Raw genomic sequence first — 20,685 nt, forward strand, 5'->3', positions numbered from 1 at the left:
AGACAGCTGCGTTCCTCCTCATTTATTGTCATCAGTAAGGAATTTTGAAAAGACAGTCATATCCCACAGCCAGGCCCTGCTGAACAAATGAATCACCTAAACCAAATGCTCAGTGTCTCTTTCAGCGCAAACAGAGTAGAGTGGCTGTGTTCAGAAAGCAGATAAAAGATAAAGTACTGGTTGGAAATGTATTCAGAAGCACCACAGTAGGCGTCTGGCACAGCATATGGTGGCCTCTAACTGACACAAATACCACAAATCATATTTTCACAGTAAGGCAGTGAGCTGGCAAGTAGGGCGGAGATAGTGAAATATAGAACATTAACTATACAGTATACAGGAGTGATAATAAATCTTTTTAATCTTTTTACCTGCTATTTTGCAGTGATGGGTGTGGATGCTGCTGACCTGGCTGATGAAATATAGGTTAAGTTAATTTAATTATACCCATAGGTAGAAATAGGGTCAAGTTTGCCTATGTAGTGGATCTTTAAAGCTGCACCAATATTTTTGGTGCAATTGGTGCAATATTTAAATATGCACCAATAGCTGCATCAATATTTTTACATTATCATTGGCTCAACTAATGTGAACAGGGTCATTCGTAATGATGAACCCACAGACTCAACTCTGCAGTTCCCCTCAGCGCTACGAAGTATTTTAGCATCTTTTAGCTTATTATTTAATTTTACAAGCCTCTCAATAACCTTGCTTCCAGCAGCAGGCAACCATTTCAAGCAAAAAAGCTCTGATAAACCTATTGCAAAACCCAGCACCAAACAGACAGACAAAGTTAGAGACTTTGCTGGTTCAATTTTAAATTTCGTTGTTGCAATTGTGTAAAACGACAAAACAGCGAAGCATCTCACTGAGCCACATGTAAATGGAATAAAATAAAGTGATTAAAAATAGATAGAATGGTGCGGGAGTGGCTAGGCCTGGGAGAGTTTGTGTATTTGTGTTGTTTTACTTTATATGCTGTGTGTTTTTTTATTTATATTTGTTTTAAGATGGGTTATCTCAAGAGGCTAAGACTTCTAACACATTTTTTTCAATTGCTTACAAGCATTGGTCAAAACTTTTTCAAAACTCTTCAAACGGTCTGTATTACCAACATTCCAGTTCTCAACTCCAAAACTCATTCAAACCACCAAAACACCTCATGTCTCAAATTAAACTCATTCGTCCAAACACTGACAACAGTTCTCGCTCATAGCACACACGGACCTAAAAAACACTAACAACAGGGAGCATTACATAAATGATTAACTTTTGTCTTTTAAGTTTAAATGATTTTTCACATAAATCAATATTTCATTATAGAATAAGAACATATTTTCTCTTTATTGACTGTAGTAAAGAATATGTAACAAGAATAAATCAGAAATGCAGAAATTTCCTTCAACACCCTTGTCTATATCATTGTCTATAGTAATTTACTTGTGAAAAATAAAAACAAAAAACTGATTCCTAAAATTTCAGAGCTATCATACAGTTTTTCTCAATTGTCTAGACAACAACACTGAAACTTGAGCTACAATGACCACAACCTGAAATTCATGTACGAACACCCTTAACCAAGTCTACTAACATACAAGCACATTTCCTGCTTTACACTCAGTTCTAACCACACTTTTGTCCAAAACTACACACAGCTCTCAGTGCACATAGACAAAAACATAGCTTTTACGTAAAGATATTCTGTATATTTCAGTCTGATTGCTGCAGAAATGCAGGATATTTGCATCATTCTGTTTTGAATATGTTTTTAACAGTTTTGGACACACGGTAACAGCATTTGAAAAAATGTGCTGCAAATACACAGTGTTTCGGAGGTGGTGGAGTAGGACTGAGACATTGGAGAAAGTGGTCACTGATTGCATTTAGTGTGACAGCAATGAAACATTTTTCACAGTTTGGTCCACATACACTTCCTTTCTGTTGCCTGTTCAATGAGTTTTGACATTGTGACTTCAGTTTTGAACAATGCATGTTAGCAAAAGTTGAAAAAAACTGTAGCAGTCCACCACCATCACTGGTAATGGGTTGCCACTCTGGTTACTACTACTGCCACTACAGTTTGTAATGCTCTGTACCATAACTCCCTCCAGTGGTTGCTCAATGCTGGTGGTAACTTGTGGCAAAGCAATTTCAGGGCTAATCTGAATCTGAAAAAAGTTCAATGGAAAGGTTAAGAGGCTGCAGAATAATAACACCTATGATCACCTATGTTTGCACAGGAAGCAGCTGCACAGCCAGCACGCTTGGCTGCATTGTGTGATTTTGTGTGTGTGTCCTGACCACATAAGCATGTCCATGCACATGCACCTGTAGGTTTTACAATAAATGTGAATGCGACCTCAGGGACCTACAGGTCAGAGCAGGGTGGGGGAATTTTATTTTGCTTTTGAGCTTCAGTTTAGGAATAAAATGCAAAACATGTGGACCAATCCAAAGTGAGACAGTGACCTTTGGACCATGCTTTTGGTAAACTGAAACTGTGCTGACGGTAGCTTCTGATTAGGATCATTATTTTCTTCCAATATTCAGAAGTATTTATTCTTTGCTCCTGGTTTGTATTCTTTACACTCCAGTAGGCCTACGTCAGTCCAATCTCAGTGATCTACGCAGATGCAGAAATCAAAAACAGTGAGGAGGTTAAAAAAGATTGCAAATGAGAGGAGGTGGGGAGCAATGACTTTTAACTGTGAACGTAAAAGGCTGAGGTGAGAGGCAGGGAGAGAAGGGGGGGAGGGCGCAAAGAGTGAAGCTTGCAGCAAACATGAAGTTGTACATTCCACAGTTTGAACGGGGGAACATCTGGAAATCTTTAGAGGAGAGGGGAGGGGAGAGGGGAGGGGAGGGGAGGAGGAGGCTAAACGAGCATCTGTTGAATATTCACGCCACATGCACACGGAATGTGAGCAGGGTCGTATTTCCATAAGACTTTTTTTATTTCAAGATGTGTGTGATGTGTTTGAATATGCAAAGAAATGAGCAAAGATGAAAAGATCAGATCAAATCATTTGGATGATTTGTTCATTTGACTGCTCACTATTAAAAAAAAAGAGTAACAACACTAGAGGGGAATGTCAGCAGCAGAACGAAAAAGCATTACTGCATGAGACAATTATAAAACAGTATGTCATAGACCAAAAAAGACAGTGAGAGCAGGGGAAGTCTGGCCTCAGTGCTCAGCCTCTTCCTGCTGACGAGCAGCTCAGGAAGTAAGAGGCAGAAACAGAGGAGAGGGCTGACACACAGAAACATATTTTCCCCTTGGCCGTTTGGTTTTTCCTTATTGAGTCCTGCTCCGATCAACAGGAGAAAGAAAAAAAAGGGGGGGAGCAGAGAGGGGGCGGGGTTTTAGATGGAGCTGAGAGAAAGACAGGAAAGAGTGTCAGAGAGCAGTCGAACACCCAATCTGTGGAAATATGATGGAAGCCAGCGTTGTTTCCAAGGACACAGGGTGAGTTTGAGAGGGGTCTGGGATCATGTATAGCTGGGTGAATATACAATGCAGGAACTGTACTCTGTCGGGACTGGGAGATGTTGTAACTGTCATGGAGGGGGGGGGTAGTAGGGGTCGAAAGTCAGGCAGCCAGAGCAAGAAAACCAGATGTGATGACTCACTATTAACTAATAAATAGGTCAGTATAGCTTCTCAGGGTTTTTGAAACACCAGATCCTGATTTCATGTTGTCTCACCAAGTCATATTTCTAATATGTGAACTGCACCAAGAATGTGACCATTTTGCAACAGAAGTGCTGACGAGTTTGTTTGATCCTACTTGTATGGGAGAATGCTGACCATTTAAAAAAAGGCAGATCAGACCGTTATAAGGCATATGGGAATGTAACGTTAAGCATTTTAAATGAACACAGCAAACAGAGTTTAAAAGTTAGATGAATAATTCACTCTTTACAGTATAGCTACAACTATAAAATATGTTTTGGTTATGATGCTGACGCAAAATGGGATTTAGGATCCCCTCTACTTGAGCCATAGCTTTGTCGTTGGACTTTGATGAACTTCAGTTACCATGTCAAGCCTGTCAATGCTGAATCTACAGTGCAACAGGTTATGATGGCATTTATGTTTTGTCCATTTCTGTTGTGGAAGAGCTAATGCCAGGATGGTGTTGCCTTTTTTTATACTTTCATGAAAATATGATTATCCTAAAGGGTCAGGGGTTGATGAAGTAATCTATTCAGATCCTTTACTGATGTAAAAGTATACTGCTTTATAAAAATACTTTATTTCAAGTATATGTCCTGCATTGAGAATGTCACTCAAGTAAAAGTAATACAGGAAGTTGGATTGAATTATTATTATTAATGATTGTTTAATATGTAAGAAACATTTTACTGTTGATGTTAGTCGAGGTGGAGCTGATTTTAATTTCTAAAGTAACTAATAACTAAAGCTGCCAAATAAATGTAGTGGTACAATATTTCTGAGTGGAGTAGAAGTATAAAGTAGATTAAAGTTTAAATACAATTAAATTGGCAAAGAAAGCTCACATCACACACCTTTGGGACCATATAATTATATTACTTGTAACATCTACTATTATAATAATATTTAGTAAATATAAATGTATGATGTTACCAAATGGCAATAAAGAGAAACATCAAACACAGTATGTTCCAGGATGGAGTGTTTTACTGATAACTGCTAATTTCAGTGCGATCCCAGCTCGAAGATTTAGCTGACCTAACAGTAATTCTACCCCTTTCCTGTGAGCGAGCATGACACATGTGGCACAAACGGCTTTTGCGGTGTGTTCTCTAGTCATGGGATTTTTCTCAGTTTTGCAGGAAATTCCTTTTAAATTCACAGATTATTTTGTTTATTCAAGAGTGACCTCACTCAAAACTGGAGTCTGTGTGGCTTCAAATGTTAAAAGAGACTCAGTGGTGTGCTTCACACCACATTGAAAATTTACATTAAAAAACATTTAATTGCAATTACTCTTTTATGAAGCGGTGTCCATGTCAATGTGAATACTCTACATACCTCTCTGGATTATACAGAGCCAGGGCGTTGGGGTGGAGGAAGAAATCTAACAGATGGATATCTCAAAACTGGGCAATAAAAAACAAAACTATCTGTATGACCAGACTACTAGAGAGATGAGAGAGAGACAAAATTTGTGGTGGTTTCCCACAACAAAAGAGTACTTTTTTCTCTTGTTCAAACACAAAGCTAAGCTGTAAAGCAGAAGCACAAGAGCAGCATATTACTTCATTCTTGTTGTGATGCATTAGACACAATTTACTACAACATGTCAACTGTGATTCATGCTAGCTAGCAAACCTAAGACTACAAGGGGGAAACAAGCAATCTGAACAGCACTGGAAGCCACTGTATTAAAGAAATTCAACTGACAAACTATTAAAGTGAGTTAATATCCGCCTGCTGTAGTATTTAATACAGTGCTGGTTGCAAGTGGAACTGGCTTAGAGATCAATCAACACCACAACACTAGAAGCGTGTAGTTCTCTGTCATCAGTAGGATAAGTGGAATTTGCTGGTTGCTAGTTGTAGCATGACTGGCACTGCAGCAACTGGAAGGAAATGCTGTGACCTGGCATGCAGTTTAACATGTAGCATTTTAAACATTAACGTGACATAAGTTTTCCACGTAACCTCACTGTTTCCTCTTACATTGTTGCCACATGACATCTCTTCTCCCTTCCTAGTGTTAGAAGAGCAAACATTAGGATAAGAGACAAAAAAAGCCACAAGCCCTAGATTAGTAGCTAGTGATGTTAGCTATCAGCATTCTGACCACAGACTGTATAAAAGATTCTGACCAGTTAAAGGATAAAAATAAGGGTAGTCTCCATCAAATGCACCTGTTCGACTAATGTTAACTAAACACTACTTTGCTCAGCTGTTTTAGTAATTGCGTAGCCTTTAAAAAAAATTTAATTGTATAATTGTGACCTAATTTTACAGCATTAATCAGTAATTTTATCTCATTTAACTATGTGTAGGCCTAATGTGAAAACCCACAGAAAATTATCACCAGCACTACTGGGTATTTTAGTGTTTTTCAGCTCATTGTTTTGGTTTTACCCGTCGCTTTCTTCAGCGTTGTTCTCAGCAACAGCAGGCCTTCAGTGAAAAAGCTCTTATAAACCCACTGAGCACTGCAGTACCAAAGTTACAGTTAGGGTGACCAGACGTCCCCGTTTTCCGGGGACAGTACCCGCTTTTGGTGGCCTATCCTCGTCTAGAGCTGTCCCTGGAAATGTCCCCGTTTTTAACTGTGTGTTAATCATAGACTGTAGAAGGTGTTGACAGACCTGAAATCAGATTTTACGTGGCCAGAAAAACTGGACAGCAGATCATGTGTCGTGCCCAAAACTGATTGCCGTCCGCGGGAGCACGCACAGCACGTGACCTTATCGCCCTGTCTCTTTACGTCTACAGCTGCTTTTATCTGGATCAAACAGACATAACGTGCAAATAAACATCACTTTATGTCCATGGTAACAGCAAAGGTTTGTCTTTGTGATACTTTAATTTCTTTTAACGGAATAATCACAATTGTGGCCAAATAAGTGTTTGCACTTTATAGCATAACTAGATGTGACATTTATGTGATTATAGACAATAATAGAAGCCTGTTGTTGCTGATAGATTATGTGTTTGGTGGGCCTATGTCTAATATCCTTGTTTATATTTAGAAAACGGAATGTATCCTATAATTAACATGACTTACTGCTGAGTTATATCCTATATAAAATAAAGACATGATCTCTTTTGCAATTATCCTTATCTACATTATTTAACTTGCTGTGGACCAACCAATCCAGTTCTTTTTACCTGTTAAATATGTAATAAAATTATATTTTTTAATGACATACTGACCACCAAACCAAAAATGCCCCCTGTTTTTATTTAAAAAATCTGGTCTATCTTAAGTTACAGGCAAAGTTAGCAACAAGCTGGTGAGCATAATGGAGCATTTAGTAACTAAAGGCACAGAAACAGAGTTGAAGGAGAATTAATATTGGCCTTATATTCACTGGGTGGGCAGAAACATGACTCCAAATAAATGATAATGAAATAAATGTTGCTCTGTGGCTAACATGCTCACCGTTACAACTTTGCAAGGTGATTTTATGTCAATTTCTCAAGTAGCCAAAAATGGCTTTTAATCCAACTTTAAAGAGTTTTAAGTAGCGGGCTGTGTGCTTCAGATGAGGAGAGGAGTAAGGGACACTGGGAGGTATTGTGTGATGGGCAAACATGTTTTCATGGTTTTGGTCTTTTCACAGAAATAGATGACAAGAAGAAAAATATAGAATAACGCCGGCTTTATCCTTTGAGCTTTATGTCAACTAGAGGCTTTTCACTGCAACAGGAGAGCGTTTGTCTCTTTTTTGCCATAAAGCAACCTCTATGCAAAACAATCCAACATATTCCTTAAAGCATTGCAATGGCTGCTGATCTTCTCAGCAACAGTTTCAATTATTCATATCATGTGTCACAAAATGTATGCAGTACACAATGTACACTTTAACTCCAGTCAGTGTTTCAGCAGTCAAAGAAAAGGAGTCTGAACTCATTACTACACATAAACACAATCCCAGGTTTCTGTTTAAGACTGTGGATCAGCTGGTAAACCCAACCCCTCCTTGTGCCTCAGCTGGAAGTAATGATGACTGTGAATTGATTTTATCTTATTTTACCAATAAGGTGGTGTCAATCAGAGCCTCTATTACCCCCGCGGCCTCTTACTCAGAGGTTCCTCACCAGCAACAAGAGAGTTTTAACCAGTTTTATCCCATCGACTTGTCTGAGCTTTTAAACGTGTATTTTAGTCTCTTCAATGTTTTCTTGGTTTTATTATGTATTGTTTTTGTGTTTTCTTGTCTTTACACTTGTTAAAGCACTTTGTAACTTGTTTTTGAAAAGTGCTCTATAAATAAAGATTATTATTATTATTATTATTGTTATTATGATTATAAAGTTCTGAAGACCAGATGCTTGTGTCCGGAGGGAAACTGAAGCAGAGACCAGCTATAAACAAATCCTCTGCATGTTATTTCTATCCCTGACCTTTTGGTCCTTTTTCTTTACAGCCACACAAGCTCTCTGACAGGAGCACTTAACACTCCATCCATCCCCGCTCCTGCCTCCATCCCCCCATCTTCTGTCCTCTCTCCACCTTCCCTGCCCTCCTCTTACCCTCCGGCCCGGCCATCTCGACCCAAACCACCACCTCCTGCAGCAAAATCCTCCCAGCTCCCCTCTTGTCCACCTCTGCCTCCATCCGTTCCTCCGTCCCTCCTTCCTCCTCTACCCCCTTCATCTGTTCCTCTCCCTCTCTCCTCCAACCCTCCTCCCCCATGTCTTCCTCCTCCTCTCTCCCCTACTCCAGTCTCTCCTTCTCCCCTGGTTTCTTTGCAGACAACTGTCTCCTCTGATGTTACTCCCTCTTTTACTCCCCCTCCTCTTTCTTCTCCATTATCTCCAACAATCCTGTCCTCCTCCTCCTCCTCCTCCTCACCTGATCCTCCCCCTCCGTCTGTCATCCCACCATCCTCTCCAAATCTTCCATTGCTGAGTCCTTTGGATCGGCTGGTTGGGAGTACTGCAGTATGGAAGCCTAAAGGACTCAGCCAAGACCAAGCCACAAGTATAATGGAGAAAGCGACTGCAGGGGTGAGGCCAACGCATTTACACACTGTTCCACCTAAAATTGCCATCACCAAATCACCAAATTGTCAAAATAAAATGTATTAGGTCCCACTTTATTTGACAGTTCCATCATTTTCTATATATTTGTGGAAGTTTGTTAGTCAAGTATGTTTGAGTGTTTGTGGTTGTTGGACATGAGCGGTTGTTGGTTTCCTCCATACTGTCTCACTAAGAAAACTACGACAGCCAACGACAACCAAACACTATTGGTTATTGCTATTGGTTGAGGCTGCGACTTTGCCGGTCAAAGTTCCATATTTGCAAGTTGACATTTAGGTTTCCGTCGGGTTGTGGGTTGCCAGGTTGCGGTGACAGGTGGGTTGAAATTGTATGTGGTGTATGGATTTTGTGTGTAGATTGTGTTTCATTGATGATCTGGCAACTTGGATGACATCAGACAAACATCCAACACTTGGATCTGTGTATGCTGATTATTCATAATAAAGATTGAAGGCCATGCAAATTACAGGAGTTTCCTGGGAGAAACAACAAAGTAGGAGGGGGCCTGGGAGATGGCATTGAAATAGGGGGAAAATCAAGGGAAAAGTGTTGACAGGTATGAAGTTAAACCATGTCATGTGAAATTCTACATCAGTACACTTTAAGAACAACTATTACTGGGGCCACTACAGAAAATTGTAGATGAGCTTTTCATATCTAGGATTTCACATTATAGACACTACCGCTGACTATCCGTACCACAATATAGCACATTGTCTATATATGTATTCAATGTGCTATATCCTCATATGTCGAACTGTGCCTTTGAACCCAAGTTACGATTCATTCATTTTTTATTTAATATTGGACTTCCATGATTAAATACTGAATTAAATGCTTGACTATAAAACATTATTGATTTTTGCATGACCTGCATGCCACTGAACAAAATAGTTTTTTAGACTGGATTACACAAGCAATTATTTGGTAAGTTTCCTGTCTGAACTTTCCCTAATTGCATAGTCCTTACCATTACTCTTCCTATGTATTTACATTTACATAGAAAGTTGATTCCTTCTATGAAAGTATAGGAAACCATAGGACCAGAAAAATAAAGTGTTGCCAGATGCTGTCATAAAATATTGGTAGCTGGAGCAAAAAATATTAGTATCAGCTTTTAAAACTGATATTGGTTGAACTTTACTACAAGCTGTAGTAGTTGGTGTGTTGTTTTTGCTGTTGTTACAAAATCTTAAATTTTTATGACTGAATTATTTATTTATGTTTGTGTTGTGTGTCTGTGTACATACTGTATGTCTAAAACCATTCAGCAATTTTGCTGTACATGTTTTCTATTCCAACCTCAAAACTATAACCACTCATGCTCACATTTGCAGGCATTCCTGGTTCACAGCACAGAGGACAAGGGCACGGCACTGTCAGTATGTCTGCCTGATGAACAGGGGGTGCCGCTCATACACAAGCTGATGGTCAAACAACACAAGAAATGTACGTGTTACACACTAGTGCAGCTTCTGCTTCTGAGAGCTATTATTGAAGCTTCGTGTAGTGGAACTACAAAACAGATTTGCTTGGCTGAGCACAGATAACATGGCAGAGTGATTTCTGAATCATTAATAAACTGTGTTCTGTCTCAGATGTCCACTTAGACGGTTCCTATCTGGTTTTTGATGACATCTTCAAACTGATCTCTTTCTACTGTGCCAGCAGGTAACACATGTACACACACATGTGCACATACAGAAAGTATGCATATACACAGAAAATCATGTTGTATTATGTGTACACTGATTAAAAGCATGACACAGTGACAGTCAAGTAATACACATGAAGTAAACAACCATAAACATACACATATGGACAATAAATAAACATACATTGTAGCACTTTACATTATAGCTCGGTAATAACATGGTAAAAGGTAATAATTTGATCATAAAAAAGAAATAATTAAGTAATACCATGTAATTACCAAAGTGATAACCAGGTAAAAGCTCAGTATTAACAAAGGTAATATTACACTGACATTGTAACCATGGTGAGAAGGGGCCAAAAACAAAGGGGAAAAATGGGGAAACACATTTAAAGATTGCAACGAGGCAAAATTATTTAGTAATATTATAGTAATATTTTGGTAACAATATGGCAACCTTCTAACAATAAAAACAGTGCAATAGTCGGGTTAAATATGGTAATATGTTAACATTGATGGGGTAATAATCTCATAATAATGAGGTATAGGTTGATGTTCTCACAGTATTATATGCTACTATCCCTATACCTTCCCTTTCGTTTCAGTGTAATACTGTTCCCATTTCTGTTTAATGCCGTGACTTGTTACCTGGAAACACTTGCAACAATGCAAAAATTTCTGTTTCTACTTAATTTCATGGTGAAGTGGATTAATGATGACGTGGGAACGCTTGTGTTAGTTTCTGAGTAATGACCATGAATCGGGGGTGCTCAACAAACAGTTTCTGTTGAATGTCATGGTAATGTTCTCTACTTGCACAATGTAGTGTGACATATACCGATTTTACAAACTGCAACTCTGTTTACTTCCTGTCAACTCTACATTAGCGTACCGTTCACTTTTCACATTTAGCTTTGCACATGGAATTACTTAATTATTACCTATTATTATCAAACCACTACCCCAATAGTACCATGTTATCACAGAGCTGTAATGTAAAGTGCCACCAACACGTTTACATAACATGCACACACACACAGACACGGGAAGATTGTGTAATGTCATATTGTTAAACCTTGCTGCTTACTTAATACTGGCTTTTTATAATCAAATCCACCAATCAGGGACATCCTGGCCATCCCACTGCGGTTACCCCAGGCCATTACCAATGCAACTAAAAGAGAGGAACTGGAGGCCATCTCTGCTATGGGTGCAGGTAGATAAATCTACATCACTAGTTCATTCAAGTTGGGTCATTACTGTTGCGAAGAGCAAGATACACCAATGACAGACAGAAGATAAAGGGAATCGCATTAATAAACACTATTTAGCAGAAATTTTTTAATTAAAATATAGAATGAAAATATATATGAATGACAACATGTATGAAAACATACAAACACAGAATGAATGTACACGCTGAAAAACATAGTAAATTAAGCACTAAGACAAGCAATGTAAAATATGTTTACACTGTAAAAATTATCTAGGTGGTTCAACTTAAAAAAAGTTCAATTGCTGCCTTAAAAATGTGAGTAAACTCAACTTTAAGAAAAGCTTTGTTTCAACTCATGATGTTACGTTATACAATTTGTTAAATTAATGATAATTTGTTGTTTGAACTTACTACTGTGAGTTAAAACAACTATCTATGTAACTTGAAGATTGCCTTTGTTTCAACTCATAAATTTAAGTTCATAAAGTGGATATATCTACAGTGTTCTAGTTGTCCCAATGTTAGTTAAATGAACAAGTTTGAGTTATTCTAACTCACAGTTTCAAGTTAAAGCAACTTAACCAAACTAATACTACTTTCCATTTCAAGATAAGGGACTTAAATTCCGAATTTGTTTCAGCTTACATCTATAAAGGGCCTTGAAGACAGACCACAACAACAGCACCACTGTGCTATTATCTTCAATGACTTGTGACGGGGCAGGGTAGCTTGCTGGTGTGCCTGTGCACGCCGCAGTCAAAGTTCAAAATAGCAGCAGATGTCACTTCCTTTCTGAAAGGGCCTAAAGGCCGTTGTCTGGAACCCTTTCCACCGGTAGCACTAGTCTTGTTTACCACAGAAGTGTCTATATTTTGGTTGGAATTAGAATATATGACTTATCTACAGTGTATAATTAGCAGGAGTGAGCAAGAACACCAAATCTTCTGTATCTGTACTCAGAATTGGCAGGGCTTAATCTATAAGTGGGTGGTATTAACTAGAAGTTATTTAAGCCTGAAATTTCTATCAGAACTTGCTATATTTATTAGAAAACCATTTACAGAACAGCCTCGGAATTGAGCTTCAGAGAACAGTAATTGATTTTTTTATATTCATATATTTATAGTTTATAACAAAACAGATATTGACACATTTTACTCTGATGATACTCATAGAAAGTATCTGTACCGGATACTCGTTTTAACCGAGTACTTGCTAAACCCTAATAATTAGTTGATTATGTATATGTTTTTCTCAAACTCAAAAGACGCAGCACCTAGGCAATCCTCATACTCTCGCCTTTTTTTTCAACTGATAACTTATATACGTAAGTTTAATCAACACGACAAAAGTGTCAATAGTCAACACAATGAATTAATGCAAGTTTAACTTTCTAAAACTCATACAGTTGAATTCAAAATCCAAAACTTGTCAGAGCTATTTGAGTTAAAAAGAAGAAGTAAGTTGACATAACAAAATGGGTCTATGATTCTTTTCAGTGTATTTATATAGCCTATATAACACATGTCCTCTTAGGTTATATTATTATTTTTCTTAAAGGACTAGTAGGCCCTTTTGGAAATACGTCCAAGCCAAGAGTTAGAGTTACCAAAATCAATACTGTAAACTTATCTCATATGAAGCTGACTGGAGGACAGTAGTTGATATGAATGCCACTGGATATGGCTGGAACTTAAAAATGTTTTCCTGTAAATAGACCTTGTGCTAAGAACATTTATTTCACATTATCATGAAATGCGAGACAGACAATTACAGGGAAACAAAAAATATGCAACGTTATCAAAATAGGGAAGTTACTGAATGATAAATCTGGTAAATAAGTACAAAGCGACGTTTTTGGCACTGACTGAATGTGTTGCAGATTTCTGGACGTGTGACCTGAACCAGCAGGCAAAGAACCAGGATCAGAACCACAGCAAACTATACTTGTATGTCAACCCAGTTACTGTGGAGGAGAGCCCCAACAAAGACCTGAACCACACCTCTATCTCTAAGCTTGATATCATTACCAATCAAAGCACCACCTCCTCCCTGCAAAATGGAGAAGCCCCACAGAAGGTCAGCCCAGAGGTTAAATGTCAGCCCAAAACCACGCCCAAACAAGACATTAAATACAAGCGCCCTCCACCCCGACCCCCCAGCCTGGGCTCAGGGTCTGGGATGGGCCTGCTCTTCTCCTCTCCCCCCTCGCCTCACACTTCATCTTCTGTAACTCCAGCAGCTGAGAGAAAAGAGGAAGGAAGGGGAGGAGTAGAGCAGAAAGAAGAGAGGAAGTCAATGTCAACATCACCTCCTCCATCAAGGCCCCCTGTCCCACTTCAGAGCCGAGGCGCTCCCCCTCTGCCTCCTGCTCCTTTCCGTCGCACCCCGTCCAGGAAAAGCTCTGACCGAGAGATAGGAGAGGGGAGGGAGAGAGAGAAGGGACAGAATCCTGCAAAGAAAACTGAGAGAGACGGGGGAGGAGAGAGAGTAGTGGAGAAACCAGGAAGCAAATCAGGTCTGCTGGGTGAGGGGGATGAAAAAGAGAACAGCAGCCAGCAAGAGGAGGAGGTAAAAAAGGACAGAGAAAAGAGAGAGAAAGAGGATGAGAAGGAGGAAAAAGAGATGAAAATGGATAAAAAGGAGGACAAACAAACATACAGCACCCAGTGTCCATCATCAGTGAAAAAACCGTCCCGTCCGGTCCCTCCACCGAGAAGGAAGCCATGTTCCCCGGACGCACCTGTGTGCCCCAATCAGGCTGGAAGAGGATTAGCCAATCAGAGTGCTGGGATAAGAGTGCCCCCTCCCTCCCCAGCGCAGCGGCCAGATGTGTCGTTGTACTCACCACAGGGGGGCATAGTGTTAGGAACCGACCCCGACTCCTGCTCTACCAGCAGCACAGAGGAAGAAGGAGATCTGAACCAGGAACAGGAGCAAAACCAAAAGTAGGTCTGCATTGGCTTATCTGCATTAGTGACTGTTGCTACACCTGTCGAGCTGTCCATTCTCACATCTGTTTAATTCGGCTTCAATAAATAGCATGTAAATAGCCAGAAAACCTGCAAAAGAAAATGCTAATGAATGTGCATTGCCATCCACTACAGTGCAAATATCAGCGCACAAGTAATGAGTTTCACTCACACATTGTGCGAACACGGCAACACTGAGCGCTTGGCTAGCTTCTTCTCCTCATTCTGCAAAGTACATTTACGTGACACATGCTGTTATACGAGAAGCGAAGTAATTTAGGTCCTTTAAGGGTAGAGCAATGTGTGTGCATAGTGAGTGTGTGGGTGAGAGCGAGTGGCAGAAAGTGATGGTGAAAGTGAGCGTAGCAGAGGAAACATTAGCAGGAAGTTGTCAGTCTGGCAGTAAATATAGGTGTAGGTCACAGTGTTTCTGATAATTAAAGTCTGTTGTTTCCCCAACTGCTGGAAAGTGAAGGCAGTTAGCGCTAGCTAACATCTCCTCTGAGCTTAAGGCTCTGGTCTGTACGCTGAGCAGGACTGGTTGGGGCGGAGTCACATGACTGCACACGTGGTAGTATGTTTTTAAGGGGAAAGTACATGAACAATCACAGTGGGGAAAAAATTAACAGGACGAAAAAAAACGAAATTTTCCCGACGTGGGAAATTACATTGGGCCATAAGTCTTTGCTACCAAATTTGGTTGTACATGTACATAAAGTCACATTATGTGTAAAATTTCATGTCTTCCCACAGGGGACACTACAGTAACATTAAAACATGATATTTCTACAATTCTGTTGTCCATGATAAAATGACTTGGTACACAAGTTCTCCATAAGCAAATGCATGACATGAAGACGCATGGCACGATAGCTTCACCTTGAGGCCAGTTATAAAATCCTTTGTGTTTTAGTCAATAACCGTGAGGCAGAGACAACAAATATTTGGACGACACATCACCCGTGAGAGTGTGTTCAACACAATAAAATAAATTAATTCTGGCGCCTACATTACCCACAATGCAACTGGACCACCAACTGTTTGGTCAGAGATTCAGGAGTTTTATGCTAGTAACAGCTAGGGTAGCCCATACCTGTCAACGTTGTGATTCTTAAACAAGAGGGAATACTCAGGCATATGTGAGTGAAATACTCTGTATAGCAATATTAAACGGGATAACAGCAGGGATGATCCCAGGAAAAAGGGGAGGGTTGACAGGTATGATGTAGCCTGCAGCCTCTAACCTTAAGCAGACATGTGAAGCGGGCTACAGAGATCTGGTAATTTTTAAACTAGTAGTCTTCAGCCCCAACCGAAGTCGACTCAAGTGACATCACTTGAGGCAATGTATCAGATTTCACACAGCTCCCTCCGAAGGCTTTATACAGCTTTTTTGAATATGCTGTACAACACCTCGGAGGAGTTCCTCTTTAATGGTCCTCATGTCATGCACCTCACATATTCAAGAGTGCACTTCTCCTTTTTTGAGAATAATAATCACAACCATTACTATCATGATATATTGCTTGTGAAAATTGTATCATGATATATATTATTCTAGAATAAGTTATATATTACAATTCCATTTAGTTGTACATTACATAGTATTTCCCATCTCAGATTAACCAACTAATTGTATTGAAGTGAACCAGTAAAAATACATTGACTCTCAGCCTTTTCCACACACATGCAACAAACATGTAGGGCAGTGCTTAAAGATGTAAAAGTAGTATAAAAAAAAAAAAAAAAGAAAAGAAAAGACAACTAACAGAGGGCAGTTTTCCAATTAAAATGTCTGTGTATTTGGTAAATGAAAGATACATCTCTCTTTCATATAAAATAAAATCAATACAAGTCACAAAAGTGGTTCAAGTGTATTAGCACCGTATCGTAGTGTAGTGTGGTGTTTGTGTTGGAAAGTCAGATGGAATTATTAGGTCCAAACAGTATTCAACAAATAGAATATGATTGTATATAAAAGCATATGATTTTTTGGAAGGCCCTTACATCTAAAGTTAAATCAAAAGATTCCACTACATTCAAGAACTGAAGGGCAATAACCTTCTCAGAACAGAAACTACAAATATATTGTGTCAAGTACATGTAGATTATGCATGCAAAATGTCTGCACGTACAAGGTTGCTATTTATTCATAACACAGAAAGGAACTTTGTACAAAGTTCAAATCATCAAAACGTTTTGAGCTACACACAAAAAACACTTTATGACACACTTCTTTGCACAGAGGTTCTCAGAGGAGTGAAGGCTGGACCTTATACTCAAACGGTACCATCATGTTGTTCAAAAGATTCAAAGTCACCTGTCCTGCTTGACAGAAAGTTTCTATGTTTGAATGTTTGAATGAGGGTTACTAGTCAATGTAAGACAAAATATAAGATGAAGAAAAACAAAAGAAAAAAGCTTATGAATATTTCCTTCCAGTCGCCTTGCAGAGAGCTGTAGCCCCAAGGTCGAAGTAAGAAAAACTCCCACCACTGTCATGTTGGACCGAGCCCGCTATCGCCTATCAACCGTCCTAACCGGCCTCATAAGCCATGACCGCCGCCTCACACAGCGCATCGTAGAGCTGGCCAGGGACCCTCTGAGCTACTTTGGTAACCTTGTGAGTACACTGAGGGAGAAAGATCCTCTTCTGTTTTGGATTTTAAGTTCAACAAGCAGCTGATATATTTGGATCAGATTTTCTCTGAATAACAATGTGAACTACAAGTCTAAAATATAAATGGAGTCAAGTTGCGCTTTCATATTTTCTGTTTAGGTAAAAGAACACCGTGCATTCACCTTGGAGACCATGTCGAACCACGCCTCCTCCACTGAGCTGTTACAGGAGATCAGACAGATGGTGACTCAACTGAAGAGTTACTTACTGCAGAGCACGGAGCTGCAAGCCATGCTGGAGCCACAACATCAGTATACACAAGACAAACTGGGTGACTATGCTTTAAGTTTTTTTCAAGTTCAATTGAATTCTTAAAGTGTTTTGTAGAACTAGTTATAGGGGGGATTTTGTATATTTTACTTCTTTATATTGTACTGCTCAGCCAGTGAAAATAATGTATAATGTTGTTGGCATTACTATGTTAACACGTCAGCACCACATGTTAGCCGTACTGTTATGTTGGGGATTTGGGTTTAGATGGCATTAAGATTTATATTAAATAATAGTAAGACTTATGATTATTATTATTACTATTATTTAATCATTAATAATAGAATATAATTTAATATTCACTTTGGGGCAAAACTCTTGAAACAAGAGAAATTACAATTACCTAGTTCTCATGAAATATAGTAAACTATTCATTTAAAGTAAACAAAGCAACAACACACAATATGAAACCAACAACTGCACTAACTAAAACAAAGAGAAGACAAAGAGATCTGCATGTCTAATAGGGACAGTGGTGTGTGTGTGCACATGTGTGGTTATTTTAAGGCCAAATTGTATTAATGTGATCTGTGTAACGGTGCCAATGTAAAGGAGATAGTTAGCATGCAAAGACTGTGTGTCTGTTTGAAACATAGCATTTCTATGAGGCTGAGAAATGTAACATTAGATACATAATCCCACGTTAACAATGATCACAACAATAAAACTTAAACAATGAAAAACACATTTACAATGCGATGCCCAGTGCGTTACCAGTCTGTAAAGGAAGAAAGTTGATTTTGGTGTTGTTAGGTGTTTTAAGAATCATTTGGTTGAATTCTTTGCTGTGTCGTGATTCAGATGAGAGGGTCCGGCCGCTCTCTGTATGTTCTCCTCAGATTTAACTGAACTGGGTTCAGTTTTCCGGTCTGAACAGACCAAGCTGGGAGTCCGCTGCAGCCGGGGAGTGAGTCCAGAGTGAACAGACCTTGTGCTGCAATTTTATCAGTGCGATGTCTTACGCAATGGGTCATTGACCAATCAGAGCTTGCGGCTGGGTCTGTTGGCTGAGTTCAATTGCTGGTGTGACTTTTCTTGGGGGGTTCACTGACTCACCTGACCAAGTTAAACCCAGATTACAAATGAACAATCTCACCTCAGTGAGGTCCCTGTGATCCCGACAATGTCTTTTGTGGGTGTGGAGGAGCTTTGTCAAATCTGAGAAATTAGGGGGGGGTGTTTGGGTTTGGAAAGTACATGTTTACAACAGAAAACCTGCTTAACCATCTGGGGACATGGAGTTTGAAATATGTGGGCATTTATCAGGCAATTTAACGAAAAGATACTACTGTGTTACATTATCAGAAATGTAGGATCCTGGCTTTTTGGAGCTTGACCCATACTATGGACTAAAACTCAAGATATCTTTGACCATTCTTTTTTTTATCTGCCACTTGTGAGTGCCAATTCTTTATTAGAGTGTAATACTGCAATTGTTGGAATATCATTTGAAACAGCCTTTTACTCTGAAAGCACTTAAATGAGTCTGGTTTTCAGTGAAGCTTTTAATGACATGTTTTCCACCCATGATGAGAACACAGTTCCTTTGCTATTTGCTATTAACATCAGTACAGTCTAATAAAAGCCAACAGATCAGCCCTGCTGTAGTTTCAGGTTTTGTGAAGCTGATAGTTAGTGTCTAGTTTGTCCATTGTATTCCATTTAGCAAGACGGGAAAATTAGAAACATACTGAATGCTTTGTGTGTGTGTGTATCCATGCAGAGAATATAGTAGAAGCTGCTCTGTGTAAGAGTGTGCTGAAGCCACTGAGGGAGCCAATTTACCAGAGTCTGGAGAAACTGCACACCAACAACAACAGCCTGAAACAACTGGCACAGAACCAGGTAGGACTGGACTTGAGCGCGTTTGTAGTGGTTACACTAACAGAAGCAAATAAGTAAAAGTATTATCAATATTTAAAGTGCACTACAGCTGCAAGAGACTACATACAGTGCTGTACAATCCATTTATATTCATAGTAGCAGTAGCAGCTGTGATGCTAATGGTGTGTGCATTATTGTGTGTGTTAGTCTGTTGTTCTAGGCAGCACCACCACAGCATTAGGCATAACCACCGCCGTCCCTGAGGTATCCGCTATGGAGAGGATCAGCATCAAGCTGAACAATCTCCATCTGGAGTATTCTCCCCAGAAAAAGATTGAGCTGCTGCTGAAGGCTTGCAAGATCATCTATGACTCCATGTCTGTCAGCAGTCCAGGTCAGAACCACAACAATCGTATTCAGAGAGTGGCTGTCTTTGCACACACTCTATGTGCATACCAGTCTGCATGTAAAATACAAACTCAAATCTAAGCAGATTACATAACATTCAAATCTGTTTACTTTCTGGAGTTTACTCTGTCAAAATATTTGTGTGTGTGTGTGTGTGTGTGTGTGTGTGTTTAGGGCGGGCCCATGGTGCTGATGACTTCCTGCCTGTAATGATGTACGTCCTGGCTAGATCCAATCTGTCCACCCTGCAGCTGGATGTTGAATATATGATGGAATTGATGGACCCATCTATATCACTAGGAGAAGGTACACACACACACACACACACACACACACACACACATACAGTATACATACACTGAAATATGCAGTTTCAACCCAGTAAATACAGTAATACCTGTTGACTGCTGATCTGTGATTACATTACTTCACATGCCCGTGTGTGTGTGTGTGTGTGTGTGTGTGTGTGTGTGTGTATATGTGTGTGTGTGTGTAGGTTCTTATTATCTGACAACCACCTACGGGGCTCTAGAGCACATTAAGACTTTTGACCAGCAGAGGTCAGCAACACGGCAGCTCAGCAGAGAGGTTCAGGACTCCATTCACCGCTGGGAGAGACGACGCACTCTCAATCAGGAGCGCATGGCCCAAGGATCTGTTCGGGTACACACACACACACACACAAAATACTTTATGAACAATGTTATGCTGTGTGGCCTGGAAAGGTCACAGTGACTCACATGATGGAAGAGCCATGGAGGATTTGTATTTGTTGCTGCCAGTCAGTCAGCACTGTGGCTCAAAGCACAACATGATTTGGATGCAATTTTCATCAACACAGATTTACAAATGAACAAATAATAAAACATACTGATAAATGTACAATGTATAGTGCTTATATTTGGGGGGGGGGGGGGGGGGGGAAAAAAAAAAGTATAAAAA

General features: G+C 39.6%; 1 protein-coding gene across 1 annotated transcript in view; it reads left to right on the plus strand.

Moving 5' to 3' along the window:
- The first annotated feature begins 3,331 nt into the window (after nucleotides 1–3,331).
- rin3 (Ras and Rab interactor 3) overlaps nucleotides 3,332–20,685 on the plus strand; it is a 20,489-nt gene continuing 3,135 nt past the window's right edge. The window contains exons 1-12 of the mRNA XM_046062953.1: nucleotides 3,332–3,469; nucleotides 8,101–8,683; nucleotides 10,057–10,168; nucleotides 10,318–10,390; nucleotides 11,498–11,589; nucleotides 13,472–14,537; nucleotides 17,004–17,184; nucleotides 17,341–17,512; nucleotides 19,235–19,356; nucleotides 19,543–19,729; nucleotides 19,918–20,049; nucleotides 20,240–20,406. Of these exons, the coding sequence (XP_045918909.1) occupies nucleotides 3,435–3,469; nucleotides 8,101–8,683; nucleotides 10,057–10,168; nucleotides 10,318–10,390; nucleotides 11,498–11,589; nucleotides 13,472–14,537; nucleotides 17,004–17,184; nucleotides 17,341–17,512; nucleotides 19,235–19,356; nucleotides 19,543–19,729; nucleotides 19,918–20,049; nucleotides 20,240–20,406 (2,922 nt within the window). The 5' untranslated portion in view covers nucleotides 3,332–3,434. The remainder of the gene's footprint in view (nucleotides 3,470–8,100; nucleotides 8,684–10,056; nucleotides 10,169–10,317; nucleotides 10,391–11,497; nucleotides 11,590–13,471; nucleotides 14,538–17,003; nucleotides 17,185–17,340; nucleotides 17,513–19,234; nucleotides 19,357–19,542; nucleotides 19,730–19,917; nucleotides 20,050–20,239; nucleotides 20,407–20,685) is intronic.

This window comes from Micropterus dolomieu, linkage group LG11 (assembly GCF_021292245.1).
Source record: "Micropterus dolomieu isolate WLL.071019.BEF.003 ecotype Adirondacks linkage group LG11, ASM2129224v1, whole genome shotgun sequence".
NCBI lineage: Eukaryota > Metazoa > Chordata > Actinopteri > Centrarchiformes > Centrarchidae > Micropterus > Micropterus dolomieu.